General features: G+C 31.8%; 1 protein-coding gene across 1 annotated transcript; it reads left to right on the top strand.

The window, feature by feature from the left end:
* Positions 1 to 509: 509 nt before the first annotated feature.
* LOC143051310 (uncharacterized) lies at positions 510 to 15,142 on the top strand. The gene is made up of 7 exons (XM_076224254.1): positions 510 to 636; positions 8,137 to 8,514; positions 11,846 to 12,055; positions 12,503 to 12,577; positions 13,593 to 13,673; positions 14,295 to 14,411; positions 14,960 to 15,142. Exons 2-7 carry the CDS (start codon positions 8,216 to 8,218, stop codon positions 14,988 to 14,990), a joined length of 813 nt encoding a protein of 270 aa, XP_076080369.1. The 5' UTR covers positions 510 to 636; positions 8,137 to 8,215; the 3' UTR covers positions 14,991 to 15,142.
* Positions 15,143 to 20,496: the final 5,354 nt, after the last annotated feature.

The raw sequence follows: 20,496 nt of genomic DNA, 5'->3' as shown, positions 1-20,496 counted from the left end.
GGGTATCTGAGCAAACCTTATTGTCTGTCAGGGCCAAACAGATAAATGGCAGAGAACCAGTCTATATCAACTGCCAATTGCTGACACAAAGAATCTTTCATAAATCGTAGAAAATATTCAATTTTTTTTAATTTTTTTTACTTGGACATTTCATAATTTTACATTTCTAATCGTTTATGGATAAAACAAATATTTAGTTATTCAATACTAATCCAGACTTTACTGTTATCACCTATTGACCAGTTTACATGCCTTGAACTCATAAAACATTCCAGCCAAAAACTATTTCTATTTTTAATCATTTTGGCCGTAGTAATTCTTTATTTTTACCTGAAATAACCCTCGATAGCATTGTTTTCTATTATATATTTATTATTCATAAATTATTGATGACATTAATCGCCTCTCAATCAGACAATTACAAATGTTTCCGTGTAATAGTGACAACCTCAGTCTGAAATGCCTCCCACGAAATTCCAAAGCTTTGTAGGGCGGGAATATGTCGTATTGTGGTCTGTGACGGACTGGAACCGCTCGTGATGTCATCAATATTTAATTTAAATTAGAGTGTCTAAATTGTCAATAAGTTATTCGACGGATTACATAACGGAATATACACTTACTTTCAAATTACAGGTAATACATTACTAAGCACCTAATTAGATAATTAGAAGTTAATGCTAGTATGTTAAGATAATTAGAAGTTAATGTTTGCATGTAATAATTACCAGATAATGTTTGTATGTAAATAGTTTTGTATATATTTTGCATACGAGAATAGGGCGAAATAATCAGCAGCAAATGTTTCTTTTATTTTCTTGACGATTTGTTTTCCTGAGGTGTATGTTTTGGAGACTTTATACGAGACAACTTAACCGTTATTTAAAAAAAAATCGTACATACTTGAACATCAAATTTTTACTTTTTATTTATTTTTCGATAGGTGTTTGTCTTATTGGAAGATATTCAACTTTAAGTTAGAGAACTTAATAATGTTTTTGAATTTAATATAAAAAAAAGTGTCTATAATTATGATTGTCAATGAGACAAAATCATGTAAATGTTATCAACTATCGGTCAATGTAATGCCATCAACAATATATTAAACTCATGGCTTATAATATACTTAATGTTCGATTATAGTTTAGGCTTAAAACCCACTAGGAAATATTATGGTGTTTAAATTCTTAACAGGGGAAACGTTATCTGAATTTACTGCTATCTTTATGGACATGTTGCATACGTGCTGTTTATATATTAATACTAAATTAAAACTTTACATATTCACATAATGTACCTTAAAGAAATTAAGCAAGGCGTTGGCTTTTTTTGGTAACATCATAAACAATGTACACCATAAAGAAGGACACTTAAAGAACAATATATTTCAAAACTTGATTAAAAATTCGAGCATTTGATGTTTCGTTAATATGGATAAGCAGAGTTTTGTTTGAATTGATCTTAAGTTTCATAATTTGGTGTTTATAAGGAGGGCAATTCAGGAGAGAAAATACGTTCTTATTCTGTCGTTCTGTACCATGTCAGGAATATGATAGTTGTAATCCATGTGTTTGAGCTTTTAATTTTGCCCTTTTGTTTAGAGACTTTCCGTTTTGAATTTTCCTCGGAGTGCAATAGTGTTGTCATTTTACTTTTTTTTATTACTTATTATTATAAATCGTATACGAACTAATGCCGAACTGCAATCATGCAAAAGCACTTCAAACCAGATACTTGGATAGCAAGATGAAGTTTAAAAAGTGCAAGTTATTATTATAGAGAAGCGATCGTGTTATGAAACATTGCATGTTGTCTCCGATAATGGAACTTGTATTGGAAATATAATAACATAAGCTAAACATTATTCTTAAAACGGACGATACACCTTGCCTACAGCATGCGTTGTCTAAATTGTCTAAAAGTGTAACATTGTGGCACTGAAAAATGCTTCTAGTATTATGATAATGTATTCAAGTGCATTAGCATTGATTTCAGGGACAGTAATACACTACAGGGGACTAGCGAAACATTACTGGCTTACTAGCTAGTTAGACAAAAAAGGCCTAAGGGATTAAAAAAAAAGCAAAAAAAAAAAATACCAGTAGTGAATTGTATAAAATGAAACACCACTGGCTTCGTGACTAGTAATGCACTAAAGTGGCTTTAATTGAAAACGTATTGAAGTGAAATCAAACAAGTGTGACCTAACGTGCTTCCTGACTAGATATATCCCAATATAAAAAAATAAATTATTCCTTTGGTTTCCGTAGATAATAGTACCTCAACCTTACTCATTTGGTTTCTGTAGAATAAGAGTATTTTAACTTCATTCATTTGATTTGTGTGAGATAATGATCCCTTTACTTTATTCGTGTTTGGTTTCCGTAGGATAATAGAACATTTACCCTATTCATTTGATTTGTATGGGATAATGATCCCTTTACTTTATTCGTGTTTGGTTTCCGTAGGATAATAGAACATTTACCCTATTCATTTGGTTTCCGTAGAATAATATTGGCTTAACTTAGTTCGTTTGGTTTCTTCACGATAAAAGTATCTTATTCATAAGGTTTTGGTATGGTAATAGTATCTAAACTTTATTCAGTTTCTTTCAGTAGAATAATAGCTCCTTAAGTTTATTCATTTAGTTTCAGTTGAAAAATAGTACCTTAACTTTATTCATTTAATTTCCGTAGCATATTACTACCGTAACTTTATTCATTGAATATAACCTAGAGATTTGTGTGTCACCGTTTCCGACATAAACTATTACTATAATTATAATATTTTATAGTACTTTAACTTTATTCTTTGTTTTATGTGGGATTATAGTCTCTTAACTTTATTCATTTGATTTCCGTTGCATAGCAAAACCGTAACTTTATTCATGGTATATAACCGATAGATTTTTATGTCACCGTTTCAGACAAAATTATTACTATGATTATATTACTGTTACGTGTTGTTTTTATTAATGTCAACTAACATGGTCATAAAATATATATTCTGTCCATACAATTATGTAAACAAGTCTATCATTAATAAATAACGAGAGCTCATTATGGAATATAAGAAATACATTTGTTTATTTGGATGTGTTTAATACATGCCACTTTGACTGACGATCAATGTAATTGTTGAAGTATGCGTTTCATTTTTCCTATGTCTATCGTATACCAACGGAAATAAGACGAAACTACTTTAAGAAATATATCAAAATTTAAGTAGGTCCTATTTATACTTGACTAATTTGTTACATTGTATCTACAATGTATGTTGTAATACGAAATGGAGAACCTCGCGGATATAGTCTAAGATCTCGAAACTCGTCTATACCGACTGCAATTGGTATCTGAAACTAGTCGGGATATATGGATCATATGTTGTTCCTTGTTGGTAATCTTTAATAAGGTCTGAACGGGGTTTGCAGACTTAAAAATACATAACCACATCTACAGAATTTAGGCAAATAAATTAATGAATTGAGAGTAATGGTGTAATAAGGTAAAACGAATAGAGAAAAAATACATAAATGTTAAGAAAACAGAAATGGATGACCACCATTCATAGATACTCTCTCTTCGTGTATGTCTGGTTTTGTACATTTTTGCAGGAGATTGATGTAGGGTCTGTTTTAATGTGCAGCATAATTTAGAATCTGGTTATCCCTTCTAATCCAATAGCCCTTGTAATATTCGAGCTAAATCAAGTAGGGTTTATCATAAATGTGTTAGTTTTCTCATTTGCCAATGAGACAAGTGTCCATAAGAGACCAAAATGAGCTTGGTTTTAGTCAAGTAGACGAGTTTCTGGATAGTGTTTTACAAAAATGGACACACAAATGAAGAAAGAGTAAAGTGGACAAAAAATATAAAGAATAGAGAAAAATATACATGGTACAAATTAAACAATAGAGAATAATGAGCTAAAGAAAAGTAAACAAAGAGATGAAAAATAACAATGACAGAATACCGAAATTAAAAAAAGAAAAACATTATTAACATCATGGTTCATATCAGTCATATAAAACAGTACTACCTTTACCTTTTAGTTTCATTGTAAAAAGTGCAGGTACATGTATACTAATGATTGGGGAAAAAACTTTTACATGTTAACGAATTGTTAAATAAGTTGATCATCAAGATAAACGGAGTGCCTAAAGGATGTTTTTATTGTGGTCTGTCTTTTTTTTCATTAACTAATCGTTAAAGTGATATAAAAATTCCAGTTGTAGTATAAAACAATACTAGAATGGAATACACACAATAACCGATCCCTTTATGTAAATTATAAAGAAAAATGATTTGGTTGTAACCGCATTTAATTACAAAAAAATCCTGTATGAATTGATACTGTCAAAACGAAATATCAGCATTGTCAAACAATGAATTGTTGTTAGTTTTAATTGATATGGTAAAGCTGCATATTTCGTACTTTAGATTAACACCTACAACTTTTTATTTTTATTTCCCGGAAATTAATTCACTTCTCTTAACTTATAAATTAACTGTACTTTGGAAAGTCACTTTAGTATCTGGTCTACTAGGTTGGAGAGCAGAGGTAGGAATATAATATTTTCATCAGTTTGTTAAATTTTAATTTTGTAATTTACCGTTAGATTAATAAAAGTCCTAGCAACGTTTGCTAACGAATCGAGTTAGCCTGCACTTCTTTCGACTTATTAAATAAATAAGTAACATACATTAAAATCAAAATGTCTTGAACATATAAACTGGTCTGAAACACACAGATTGCTTGTAACAAAGGGTCTTCCAATATTGAGATATTTAAAAAAATATATCAAAGTATTAAAGTTTTCCAATTGACACTGTCGTTCGTCTCGGAAGAACATGACATATTTGCCACTGGACATTAAGCAAATTACAATCAATTGATGTAAACAACATCTTTTTTTATTATGAATTATACAAGTACATTTTAGTTACACATTCACTAAATGGAGCAAGAAGCAAGCATAAAGTGCTTATATTAATCCGTCTCCTTGCAATCGATTATTGATATGATACTATCTGTGTATTTGCTTTCTTTAAAAGCATATTTATGATGGTCCGTACGTGTACATGTGTGCTTTAATTGAAAAAAGGGTATATCGAATGCCAATTGGCTACTCTACAAAAGACTCGTCAGTTACGCTCGAATCAAAAATTGTTAAAAGGCCAAATAAAGTACGATGTTGAAAAGCATTGAGGACCAAACATTCCTAAAAGTTTTGCCAAATACAGCTAAGGTAATAGTAACATTGTAACAATTCTTTTTAAGCACGACAACTAAATCATTCCATATACAGAATTCAAGGAGTCTCAACTTGTAAATTGTATATATACATATAAAAAAGAAGAAGAGGTATGATTGCCAATGAGACAACTGTTCACAAGATGACACAGACGTTAACAATTATAGGTCACAGTGTGGCCTTCAACAATGAGCAAAGCCCATACCGCATAGTCAGCTATGAAAGGCCCCGATATGACAATGTAAAACAATTCAAACAAGAAAACTAACGGCATTATTTATGTAAAAAAATGAACGAAAAACAAATATGTAACACATAAACAAACGACAACCACTGAATTACAGGCTCCTAACTTTCGAAAGGCACATACATAAATAATGTGGCGGGGTTAAACATGTTAGCATACTTTACTGTGAAGCGGTATTGCTCCAAGTAATAACAAATTGAACTGAACTCTTAACCTAAAAACGATATTGTGTTTCAATGCTTTCTTGTGCAAAGCGTAGACGTCCCCCTTTAATTAATCAATCAACGCCCTATCTTATTTATGTTGACGAATTATTACATGTGCACCTGTTATGTTTTATAAGTCGTAATTTTCAAAAAGTTGGTGAACCCTTTGTTATATGTTATCATTTGTCAAAAACTTAAATCGTCCATTACTCTTTTTAAACTTTCAACTAAACTAAATCAATTAAACAGCTAAGTGTACATGTCGTACTTGCCTGTAGCAAATATGAATTAGATCGGTGATTGATAGTGAAAACTTTAGAGCAATCAACAACTTAATTTCAATTGCCTCCAAATTATACTTTATGGAACTAAGCAAAATTTGTGGTCAACGATATTTCGTACATGCAGTAAGACTATATATCTATTTTTATGTTTTCTATTTTGTGTTATGTCGACTGGTGTTTGGTTTTTGATCATTTTAACTAGTTTGCCCTATCATTGAAAAATAACTACAGCTAGAGAAATGTGCTTCTTGTACATAGGTTATGCTTCGAGGTTAGTTTTATTGATGTTTTACTATCTTTGACTTCGTCTTGTTTGATGTATGTCCTTGAACAAGATGTATTTCCTTGTTTATTTTAACTTATATTTTTTCATCCTGTATGCATAATTAATGCATGCGCATCAGTTCCATTTGAAATGTCGATTTCTGATATTTTGTTGTTTATTCATTTCTCAAATTTCTCATTTTTTAAAACAAATTGAATGACTTCGTCAGGGAAATGAATAATTATTAAAATTTGTGTTCAAAACTTTTAAAAATTATAGAGTTACGTCAGGTGACTTAATAACTTTTTCAATTTTTCTCATAATAGTTATACAGTTTACACTCTAAAACAACATCCCATGTATCATATAATACGTCAAATTATTTTGGTGCAATAAATTGTACTTAAACATGCAGGGCAATAAATCAAAATTACAAAATTTTATAATTTTTATTCCTGATTTTTTAAAATTGTAATAACGTCATTTAACAAAATAATTATTTCAACTTTTTCTGATAATAGATATGAAGTTTATATACGTTCAAAAACATCTCATGCATCATAAAATACGTCAGTTTATTTTGATCCAATAAATTGTACCTGAATGTACAGGTAAACGACTTTATTATGTTAAAAACATGTCAGTCTAACACAAAGTTTTACATAAAAATGTTATTTCTTACAAGTCACAAATTGTTCTTTTAAACGCCTTTTATAGATAAAAATATTAAAATGATATATCTATAATGTAATTGTATATAATGTGGATTTGGTCTCCCCGAACATGCTAGTTAGACCTATAATCATTTCCTGTCAAGTTATAAGGTACTAAAATATGAATATAAGGGGATGTTGGATATAAGTCAACGAGTCAGCAACCCAACAAAAACTTTTAAATTTCATCTTGCTGTTTTCAACAAAAGTGTGGCCTCTATAACATATATCATTCCCTGGTCTAGAAACATTGGATTGATTGTTATTTGCTTTGCGTTCAGTGGCAAATATATCATGCATGTTCAGGACGGCTGGACTTCCTTAATTAATTGACGAGGCTAAATTTGAACTAATGTAGATTAATATATTCAGGCTTTTTATTCTAACACTCTGCATAATCAGTTAAGATTCTATACTCAGTATAAGTAGGAAATAATTTGAAATAGTCAATTTAATTTGTAACAAGTACAATGATTCTTGATACATGTAGTGGCTGTATGTTAAAATCATCGCCATTTGTTGTCTAACTTAAATCTCAAATTTGATCTTGTCAATTTGTTGTCCCATATATCCATGTACTTTTAAATGGCATAAATGGAAACTATATCGTTATTTTGGTTATTTATTAATAATTGGTGTACTAATAAAAACCTCCTTTAAACCAAGAAATACAATTGAGAATGAAAATTGTTCTTGTTGTAGATCTGTTTTATTTCAGAATATCACACAGTTTTTCTTGTACTACATTGTATCTTATACATGTATGTAGAACCATTCCGATATTTAATTTTAGTTGATGTTTTGTCATTTACATATATATCTGATTAAAAAAAATGTAGCACCTTTAATTTCCTTTTATTGATTTAATGAGTGATGTCTTAAAAATGCCTGAAATATTTGCCACTGCAGAATTTGTATTCCTAGATCTGCGATTTTGAATCCGTTTTTTACCCGTTCACACTACAGATTTGCCAACTATGTTGACCGTTAACATATACATCCATATCGGTTCATTTACTTGTTTGTTTTTTTTTTTATTATTGCAAGCCATAAACAAATCATCCACTTCATTGATTTTATAAACAAGTAAATATCGATAGCTAATTATTCACCAATTATCTGTTTTATACTATGTTTGTTAATTGTTATATATTTCTGTTTTTTCAGGTACCTGTCTGGAATGTTATTGCATGAATAAACACCAATTACACTGATATAAACATACATTTACAACATAAAGTTCAAAATGGGAACGAACAACATTGTTTTGCTAACAGAATCACCATCAGAGACACGCTTGAATGATTCGAACATCCATAATGGGATTTTAAACGGAACAGTGACCGGTCAAGATGATTTAATGATAAAAACTGAGTTGTCAATCCAAGAACTAGTTATAATAGGGGCATGTGCGACTGTAGCGTTCTTATCAATTATTGCCGTTATTCTTAGAATTTGTATGCCAATGATTAGAAAACAAAATAAAGTGCTTCAAACGGAGTGTAAATATACAGAACAAATAGTTAGCAAAGAAAAACGATATGGGTAAGTACAATCTTCACTTATATCGAGCAGCTTTGTAGTATCATTCTGGGGATGAAGCTTTATGGGATCCCCTGGCTTTGCTCTTAAAAAAATGCTAAACACTTGTTTTTGTTTTTAATTCATTCGAACCTTAATTCAGAACTATCAAACAATCAACTACAACATTTCTTCTATTGTTTTAAATGCCGACAAAAAGCTTAGAAGACAAACTAATTGAGAATAGAGAAAGTTGATAGATTTAAGAAGAGAATAATCAAATGTATTTTCCAAAACATTAAAAAATAATGGCAAAAAACAAAAATGAAAATCATCGTTTTCTGGCTTTTACTATGATTTTCTATTAATTCTGGGGGCCTCGGTGGGCAAGTGGTCAAAGTATTTACTACTGCAATGACTAGTCAGTCAACACTGAGGTTGCACTCGACTCCAATATTAATTGACTAGGTTTGTCAGTTTTCCTATCGAAGGTCGGTTGTTTTCTCCGGGCACTCCTACTTCCTCCACCAATAAAAACTGACGGCCACGAAAAAGCCCAAAATGCGGTGTTTAAAAGTGGCTTTAAAACACCAAAAATCAAAATCAATCAAATATTAATTCTTGAGAAAACGCTATTTAACATGTTCAAAATCACTTTTTGTGAAACATTCCATAATTTTGAATGATTAATATTGTACGTAAATAGTCAATTGGTTGTCATTATCTCAATAAATAATAGGAAAACGTAGTGTATTGTCAATCATGACGGTTATGTAACAACGCCCTGAAATCTTGGAAACATTTGAGAGAATATTCATATAATATCGGAATCAAATGTGCACGCACAAGTTCCAATATGACACCTTGCTAATTGTGGTTTTAGAAAATTGTGTAAAAGTAGAGACATGTAGTACGATACTGATTTTTTTTCGAAATGCCCTTTTCTTTAGATAGAAGGTACAGACGCGTAATGTTTGTTAAAGCATCATATCCGAATAATAACATTGAAAGATTTTACTCATCAATTTTTGTTGTTTTTTTTTCGTGCATGTGCAGTATTTGCGAGGAATTCTCTCGATTCGCATTCATTTGTTGTTAGCTGATATCTTGCCAGTAGGAGCAACTGATATCTACAAATGTACCGTGGTGCTTTATGTTTTATGTATTTTTTTTATAGATTGATGTTTATCTTTTCGTTGTTTTTTTTTTGTTGTCATGATTGTCCTTTTGGTCAATTTTCAAAAATAAAATAAATGATATATTTTCCTTTGGTATCTTCCACTTTTTCCCGTACTTTTTTCTTCTTCTTCAAACCCTGAACAACTAAATGCGGGGCGTTCTATACACACACTTGTCTACTATCAAGGGCGGTAGGTAGCTATCTCGATGTCTCATTCAGATTGTACAGTTTGGATAGAACTTTTTAATTTTAATTCATAATCTACAAGCATCTGTTGTTGATTGATTGATTGATAATTTATCTAATGGTATCTGACAGTCACATTAAGTCGGTGTCATCTTTGAAATATGATGACATTTGAAAACGCATACCAATAATTTATTAAACAAATGATTTGGAATTTTAATTCAAAATTATTCTAATTAAAAACGAAATCCGAAATTCCTTAACAATATAATTTATCAACGGGAACGATGTGACATCTCGCATTCATAAAACAAAAGATAAATGCGAAAAAATACATTTTTCAAATTTTCAAATTCATTGGTAAATATTTTACCGTCTGTAATATTACTATAAATGATTCATTGCTCTGTGCTTAACGTCAAGCTATACCATGATCGACATGAAGAAAAAAATCCACCCAAAAAGAGGTTGGGGACCTTTTTGAACTTGCAGGGAGTTGAGAGTTTTTGCACTATGTTGAAGTCCTCACAATAAATTAAATATGAATAACAACAATCAAATGTTGGGGTTTTAATGTACGTGTAGCGATTTTGTGTCATGAATTGCTTCAACATATTATTATCCTTCCCTTTACATTTTTCCAAATTGCCAAATTGTTCTCGTTCTCAATATGCATACAATGCATGTTATATGACTTGTAGAAAAAACCAACCAGAAGCTTAGATTTGGTACGATCGTGTTCATTTTATAATAGATGGGATTTGTCCGATCCCTAAAAATTAATTTCTCGACTAGATGCAAAATGGTATGTCCTGTGGGTATAACCGAGTGTAAAGACAACGTTAAAGGATATTTTTCAACTTCGGTCTATTAAAATTCCGAGTGGCAATAACTCCACCTGTCTTTATTAAAATTAACAACTATTTTAGCTGATAAATAATTGAGGGATAGATATAGGAAGATGTGATGTGAGTGCCAATGTGTGATAGTCTATTAAAGCTGTTTAATTCAACAAATTCACAAAATGCTATTTCAATAATGGCACCATTTGGCGTTTTTTTTTTATATAAAAAAGGGGGAAAAAATCAAATGCCAGATTCGGGATATTTAAACAAATATTATACTATGTGTCAAATAGTTTGATTTACTTGTGGTAAAAATTTTAATTTTTTTGGTTTTTGTTTTCTTGGTGTCAAATATAATTTTAATGATTTTGTAATTGTTTATTAAAATTGTTTACATGAATGAAAGATCTTATCTATAAAAATGCTGCTGGCTGTTTTGATAATTCAATAATGTAATTGAATGTGTAGTAGCCAAAGGGTTGTCGTAAAATATATCTGTGACTTTTAACCTTGAAAAAAAAAAAAAAAAAACAACATAAAAAACAGTGGAATAGATTCACCATTAGAAAGTTTATAATTTGAAAAACATGAAAATGAAACAAAAGTATTAATGCATCTCATTGGTAGAAAATAAGTAGACAAAGGTCAGGAAATAATACAAACAAGTTTAAGGGAGGGCAAAAGCTTGCATCCTATTCATAATTGTAATGTACAATAACTGTTACAGTTACTGTAGTAAAACACGTACGAAAACAACTATGTTTTCCAACTGTTTTGATTCGAGCTTTACTCACGAGTCTTATGAAGAGTCTGGTTTACAAATTAATAAGTCCAATATCTTTGTTGAGTTCTGATAGCTATTCCATTTTTAAAATTGGTGTCCAAACGTATGTCCTTATTCAAAATTATTTATCGTTAAAAATGGGGATCCAAACCGTGGACTCTTCCTGGATCCGCAACTGCCATAACATAGATTTTAAAGGTTATTTTTATGTACTTTATACTCTAATGTTTGAACCTTTTTGTTTCAGACAAGTTCTATACACAGTTTTATAATATTTTTCACTTATTCCATCACACCTTTACACATTTAAAAGGTTATTTTAATCGACTTTATACTTTAATGTTTATCATTTTATTTCAGACAATTACCATACAAAGGTTTATCATCATCTAGCTCATCACAGTCTTCCTCCTGGTCATCTAATAGCCAGCTTGATTGGTCAGATTCTTCAAGTAACAACACTAGAAGTACATACTACACATCAGAAAGTAAAAATATGTCCCGTCCATTATCAAATTACAACTTTCGAGGATCGACGTCGTCACTTCCGTTATACATTGCCGATAATAGGTAAGATTTATAAGTTGAAGTATCTTCTAGGGCTAATAGCTTTGAGTTCCTGATACATTTATTGTTTATACCTTATCTTTTTCAATATTTTGGTTTCGAGACATTGATTGTCCATATGCGCATCTGGTGCAGCAAAATTGGTACCGTTTATACTATAATAGTTGTGATCAATGTTATAATCTAATTAGCTCCTAGTATTTCATTGAGTTTGATTCATATTGCGGTGATGCCACACACATAGTAAGACACTATAAACCTTGTCGGCACATATGGGCTACTTGCTCATTTTGAACTTTTTTTAGTATTCCTTGAAAAGTTAATGTTTTAAATTTTTTTTCTAATGTTATATATTTTACACTATTTACATGTAGGGAAATGCGAGTTTCGTTCCTAAGCAATAAGTTAAAAACAGTACCTTGTGTTAATATACATATTTTTGTATTTTAGGTCATTGCAAAGCAATGCATCATCCTATCTAAAGTATATTAATGAAGATCCCACGTATATTTTAAACAATAAATCGTAAGTATTTCTTTTTGTATATTTGTGATTATTCAAATTGTACATTTTAGTACCAAAAGTTCACTATGCTTGCAACATTTATTTCGAAGTTCAAAGAATAACATGCAATTTGAATGATTACATTTCGAAATGTTAGACAAACTTTTAATCGGTGTACACCTTAGTATTTCTTTTTTAAGCCATAATTAACATACAAAGACACGTTTTCTTACATGACCTCCACGAAGCCAAATAAATACATTTAACCTGAAAGTTTACGTTTACTTTCGTTTTGAGCCTTGGCAATAACCAAAACCGTAACAAAATAATTACACTGATATAGTTTACTAGGACTAGTACAATGAATGGTATATTGATACTATTTAATTATTGAGAGAAGGTTTGATGCATCCTTTGATGCAACAGCAAAACATCGACAATAACAAAAACTAGAGGGCAACAGAAGACAATTACAATCAAAACCAAGGAGTAAACAAAGACTCATAAAACCAAAAGACTTTTACATCAACAGTTATAAATAATAAATACGAACAACACGAACTCCACTAAAAACCGGGAGTGAAATCAGGTGCTCCGGAAGGGTAAGCATTTTCTGCACCATATACGGCACCACTTCTTTTTCAGCTTGCATCTTTACAAAGTATACATATATTACCCTAGGTTTTCCTTTGGACATTAAGCGCACCCCAGTCAATTGAAAATCTGTCTACGTGCTAGATGTAACACGTATTGTTACAGCACGTTTTTGGAGCAAATCGTGTTACCTTCATTTATATTGGATTCGGTTGATGTCAAACATTTGGTTCAAACCTTGGCCTATTTTAATTTTTGATTAATTTAAAATTTTCTCTCAATCTGAATATACGTGCAATATTTGCCATTTTAATGAATAAAAACTTACAGCAATCAATCACTCAATCAAAAATATTTTTCACGTGCATAATGATGACTAATTTTAATGATTATATAAGTTATCGATTCTGTCAAGATATATAAATGACTTTTTCTTTTTTAGACTGGAACCTTTAAAATTAGACGATGTATATCGAGGCCGGTGGGATGAGGAATTTGACCCTTTACAGGTCACACCCTCAGGGTACGTTGTCTTAAAGTTCAAATATTAAGATATTGCACGTCTATAGATGGGTCATTTACATATTATGTATTACACTCTTTAAGCTATAAATTAAGAGTGATACCTTCTTCCTGTGGTTCGAAATTGGCGGTCAGAAAAATATGATTTTAGTGGTTTCATTGTCTAGACAATGTCAATTGTTCATACAAAAAGTGATGATTTTAAATTACTTTGTCAATCATTTTGACACCAAAGCGATTGATTATTTAGAATAGGCATATCACAATTTTTTGAAAATATTTATTTAAGCTTAAAAGCAGTATTTAATATGTAAATTTGTGTCACCAAAAGGTTTGTCTTTACCCCACGGGGTAAGCATCAATATAAAGGCTGTTTCTTTGCTCTTTGTGTTTGCTGTGCATGAACGGACCTTGTGTCAATGGTTAGTACCATTCTACTTTGACATCGTGGCATGAACTGTTTCAATTGTCGTCACTCATTAGGTCAACTAGCTTACATTTGCATCTGTTTTCAAGATAAGAACATTATATTTCGCCTTATTATCAAGACACGATTTTATGATTGAATTTACAAAAAAGACTCACGACATAAAATAATGCTATTATATTATATTTTTTATAGGTCATTAGCCTCGTTTTCACATCCATCTGAAGACAGAAATGTTCCAAGCAATGTTCCTGACTTCTCAGCTTATAAACAAATTCCACATAATCCATCTCTTGCAAGAGTACATTCAGGGTAAGTTATTTTAATCATTGGTGTAGTGTTAAACAGTAAAAATGCAATCCTTTTCCGTATTTGACTCTCTCACAAACTAGCAATATATAGGCCTCATAGAGCAGAGGAGTATAACGACCCAATTTTGCTGGCTAGTCCTATCTTTTTCTGTTGGACTTGCCCATAACACGAGATTTCAAAGACACATGCTGTTGTCGTATGTAAGTTATTTTTAAAGTATCGTTACTAAATGACACATAGTCAAAGAAATAAAAAGCATGGTTTTGAGAAAAAAACCTCTTATAAGTAAAATAAAAAAGTTAAGAATCCCCAAAATATTGGATAGACCATATCAACCATCAACATTATTTTGTAAACAAGCAAACTAATAACAATAGAAAATGAAGTATAATTCAGGTGAGACAGAGTTAAAGAGAAAATAAAACATTAAAGCATTATATAGGAACACATATAAAAAACCCTGTGAAGGTACCTAGGGGTCAAATGAGTAAATTTTGCTTTTAATACTTTGACATAGAGATCTTATATATTTCATTCCTTTTTTGCAGGTCAAAGAAAGTACAGTCATATCGAATGTGAAAAGATCTGTTAGTGCTGAGATATCGGATCTTTGAAATTACTTGTGTTCAATAACTACAAACAGACTATTAGTGCTAATGTATTAAACTTTTATATGAATATAGTTTACATTGTACATATCATCAGATAAATCATTTCTAACTTGAATTATAGTTTTATAATAAAATAATTTTACATACAGATTGTACTTTCTTACATGAAGATGACTTTGGAATAGACTCTAAGTAATTTTGGTCTTGTAATGACTGACATAAATAAACCCTTGCCAAAGATGGGCGTCCGTTTGACTGTGTGGGATGCGTTAGTCGAAGCAACGTCTTGTTAGAATGGGGACGTTATCGTAACTATTTGAGATCGATGATTCACCATCGTAACTTTTTAAGCGGTTCGTTGGTGACATTTAAAGGCAAATTGCTGTCCCTGTCAAATATATCCAGTGGCAGTCCAACATTGCCCGACCTTCATCCTGACCGATCCCCTTTATACGACCTACTCAAGGTATTTATTGTTAATCTGTTATCGTGATGAACACTCATGGAATATTTGCCACTAGACGTGAGGCCGACATTTATTAAGCACCTTTACAAACGTATTCGTTTTCGATTAAATATGAGCAGTATGAGATGAGTGCACATCTCCGATCCTCCACGTTTAACTTTCCAATCGAGAATGTGCATACATGTAGCTCATTGAAAGGTTACATAAAATCCAAACATTACAACTGAATTCGACTGGTGTCTAGGTTTTAGTAACACGAGCATCATGACGGGGGACACATGTGGAGCAAGATCTGCCTACCCTTCTAGATCATCTGAGGTTAACCCCAGTTTTTGATGGGGTTCGTGTTGCTCATTCTTCAGCTTTTTTTTTTAGATATGTTTGGGTTTGATTGTTTGTCTATTGGTCTTTTTTTCCTTTTTAACCATGGTGTTGTCAGTTTATTTTTCACCTATGAGTTTAACTTACTCCAGTATCTTTCGCACAAATTATATCAATATCCTTGACTTCGTTAAATTTATATATTGCTAATGTATTTTTCTTTTTATATTTGTTATATTTCACCCATGCACAAGCGCATATCTTTCGTACTTTCTTTGTCGTTGAATGTGTCAATGCTTCATAAATAAACATAAAAAAGAAGATGTGGTATGATTGCCAATGAGACAACTGTCCACAAGAGACCAAAATGACACAGAGATTAACAACTATAGGTCACCGTATGGCCTTCAACAATGAGCCCATACCGAATAGTCACCTATGCTTGTTTTATCATTTACGGGCAAGCTTGGTAATTTATTGACTATTTCAAATGCGTTTTGTTTTCTAACGTCTTCAGACAAAAGATATCCTAGGTATAATGTATCCATATATATTGGTATTCTTCGATTCTCTGCAGGTTTCAAATGTACAAACTTTTCTTTGATATGATTTATATTGAATATATACAAAATTTTATAAAAAAGTACTTCTAGTATATCTATCAGTCTATATTTTATTGATTTAAGGACTGTCAGAAATCACAAAAAACTTGATATTATTTGCAAATATAATTAGGTTTTATGTAATAACCGTGTCTCAATTAAGTAATGAATGTCATTAGTGATTTCTTTTGGCTTGTTTTGTCTACATTTTTTTGGTTTTTGTATGGAATACCGATCTGCGCACGTGACTTATAAATGGCGTACACATACATTGTAAGAGACTTATTGTCAATCCTTAAACTTTTATACATTGTAAGAGACTTTTGTCAATCCGTAAATCCGTATACTAAATAGATATAGGAGATATGTGGTATGAGTGCCAATGAAATAACTCTCCATTGAAGTTACAATTTGTAAAATTAAATAATAATAGGTCAAAGTACGGTGTTCTTCTAGTTGCTCACACCAAACATCAAGCAACAAAGGGCCTGCGAAAAGTAACGACCTGATTTATGAAAACAATAATGAAATAAAAAAGAAATATGATATACAGCAACAAACGACACCCCTTGAATACACGCTCCTGGCTTCGACAGGCACATACAGTGGAGATCACTTCTTACGTATTGTCAAATCTGTCAGATCTATAACAGATCTATCATAACGGTGAGCCAACTCGTGATGGCGTCCGTACAATTAACGAAGTGATGACTTCAGCTTCCCCAAGCTTCACTATTGGAAAGCCGAAATCATCTCATTCGTCGTAAAGTTTTGATTTCAACCGACCCTCAGAGACAATTTCTAGATGTAAATCCTATCAAGTGACAAAATCAAATTCTCAAACACATCAAAGGCATAACAACTATCATATTCCTGACTTGGTACAGGCATGTTCTATGTAGAAAATAGTGGATTGAACCTGGTTTAATTGCGCTTAACCCCTCACTTGTACGACAGTCTAATCAAATTCCGTTATATTTACAACGATGCGTGAACAAAAGAGATATAATAAATAACATAGTCAAAATATGGGTACAGCCGTCATCACTGTGTTACAATTTAAAAAAAAAAACAATTTTAAAAGAAACATTTTTACAAAAATACGCAAAAGCATCCATCGAATTAAAAACACATTCATTGCTTCACGTGTCTGACGTCAGAAAATGTATACCACACATAGGAAGAAATTTTGTCGTTCAATGTTTAAACAAAACAATTTTATAATTTCACACGGGAATGTTGGCATACAGGGTTAAAAAGACAAAAGTATGTCAGAATTAATTTCAGAAATATAGACCGAGACTTAAAATTGTCCAGAAGTTCTTTAAAATTTCTAAGAATCCACAAATGGGTAATACCACTACGCATTAAAAAATTTTTGACGTATTTTCTAATTTATAATAGAACTATAACATAATGATATATATATTAGAACAATAACATAATGACGGGATCTTTTACACTACAGAGTTACATTATAAGAACCAAAGAAACACAAAAAGTTGCATATACAAAACACATTAGCAAAATGAAAGAAAATACAAACACATTGACGGAATGTATAAGTACCGAGCCACGTCAAATGAATATCACACTAAAACAGTTAAAGTAATATTAATGATAGAACAAAGACAAATAAAAGAACAATATAACACGTTGTTAAGAAGGTAAACAACGTCAGTACGCAGAATATATACACCAAGACCATCATGTACTATTTGTGAAGTTGATACGGAATATTTATCAACAAGGTCTTGGTACCTTCCGATGAACATTTTTAGAAAAAGGACAAGACGTTCTTTGACATACGCCTGGTTAATCAACTTTCTGTTCAGCCACTGGTGACGATTTACAAAGTCTTGAGTAGGAGCTGCAAGCTCTAAAATATCAAATAAGTTGGGAAATGTATATCCCATATGCAGGTGAAGTTGGTATATTGCTACTAAGGTTGGGGGAGAGGGGATTTATAATTTCTAAATTAAAATCCTCTCGTTTGTCATAGATTCTGGTACTGACATGACTGTGTATGTCAAATTCGAGATATAGGTCTAAAAATGAGTCGGAGGAAGCCGTGTCTGTTCTTTAATTTCTTGTTCTGGGGGATATTAATGGAACCCAATTAGAAAAGTTCGGATTGTTTATGGAAAGAACATCATCAATATATCTGAAAGTGAAATTAAATAATCTGGCTTCTTCTTTGCTCTTCTTGTTTTTGACAAGTGTCTGAAGGAACTCCGATTCATAGGAAAATAAGAAGAGGTAGGCAAGGAGAGGCGCGCACAGTTCGTTCCCATAGGAATGCCGACAATTTTTTGAAAAAGTCTGCCTCAAAATTCAACAAATATGTTGACGATAAGAAACTCCAGCATTCTGATTACTTGTTCTTCTGTGTAGCATGTTTTACCCTTTTGTTTTTCACTTTTAACAAAATATGCCTTATGATATCCCAAAGTAATAAATGTATAGTGTATGCTACCATTTTTATGTTGAAAGGCATTGTGGATTATTTCTGTAAGCGAATTTTCAATTTCACTTGAGGAATGGTGGTATACAGAGTTGAGAACTAATTTCAGAAAAAAGACCGAGATTTAAAAGTATCTAGAAGTTCTTTAGAATTATAAGAATCCACATATGGTTGATACCACTACGCGAGTAAACAGTTTCACAGTATTCCTGAAGACCCTCCTTCACTGCGGACAGAATTTTAGTCTATAGTGGAACATGAAGATAGCCAGCAATGTACCGTTGTTTGTACGGAAATTTATGAAGCTTAGGTAAGGTAATTCCGCCGATTTGGTGTTCAATTTACTGTTCATTGAAGCCATGAAGGACTTACGATTTGTTAAAATCTCATCCTTGTCAAATGATATGGGTTTGTACGTGGGATTACCTGAGTGCTCATTTATTCCTAATTCTTTTACAAGACATTCGTAGTAAAACGATTTACATACAAAGACAATATTATTTGAAGCTTTGTCTGCAGAAGAACAGCATACTTATCGTGAAGATATAATAGACATTTCACGGCCTCTTTGTCTCTGAAAACGAACTTTGGTCGATAATTCACACTGTTTTGCAACTTATGAATGCAACGTTTTATCGGCGACCTGATAGTTTTGACGAGGCATTGGTTTTACGTCCCTATTCTGACTGGACGTGAATTAGGAAATTTGACACAGCCAAACGGACGTCACACTCTGACAAGTACTATGGATCTGTTCCAAGTGTCTTTTTATTGCTGGGATGTACACGTACCCGGCCATGTCCACTCTGTGTTTTTGTACGGTGTAATATATGTTTTTCCAAGTGATGAGTTCAGCCTTTTTCAACCGATTTTTATAGTCTGTTCTTATGTTGTATTGTCAGAGGTTTAGGAAAGGGGTTGGGTTGTTGGTGCAATCAAACATAATTAACCTTGTTACATTATATATGTGCATGTGCTATGTCATGAGCCTGTAATATATAGGTTGTCGTCTGGTGCTGTTTCTCATATTCGTTTTTCATAGTTTGTTGTTTTGTTTTGCATGTTTTGCCTTTACTCCACTATCCCAGGTTAGAGGGAGACTTTGGTGCCTATAAACTTTCAACCCGTTTTTTCCTGTATGTGCCTTTCCCGGTTGGAGCCTGTGATTCAGTGGTTGCCATTTGTCTCTTTGTAACATATTCGTTTTTCGTTCATTAATTCGTATGCAAATTGGGCCGGTAGTTTTCACGTTTGGCTTGTTTATCATTTGCCATTTCGGGGACTTTAATAGCAATCTATGCAATATGGGATTTGGTCATTTTTGAAGGCCGGACGATAAGTTGTTAATTTCTTTGTCATTTGCTCTATTGGGGAGAGTTGTCTCATCGGCAATCATACCACATCTTCCCATTTTTTTTTTCTTATCAGGAAGTTTCGTTTAGGACAAACACTTATTAATAACTAAATGTTACTAACTAATGCTCAGTGTCCTATTGTGAATATAAAACCAGAGTAAACAATTATTAGCACCATATTCTCCAAATAACCCTTTCAGTTTCATTTTTAAAGGTGCATTATTTAAAAATGAATATTTTAGACAGGTATAGTCCTATTTTCTATT

The sequence above is a fragment of the Mytilus galloprovincialis genome, chromosome 11 (genome assembly GCF_965363235.1).
Source record: "Mytilus galloprovincialis chromosome 11, xbMytGall1.hap1.1, whole genome shotgun sequence".
NCBI lineage: Eukaryota > Metazoa > Mollusca > Bivalvia > Mytilida > Mytilidae > Mytilus > Mytilus galloprovincialis.
This window is presented reverse-complemented; position numbering and strand designations above follow the sequence as displayed.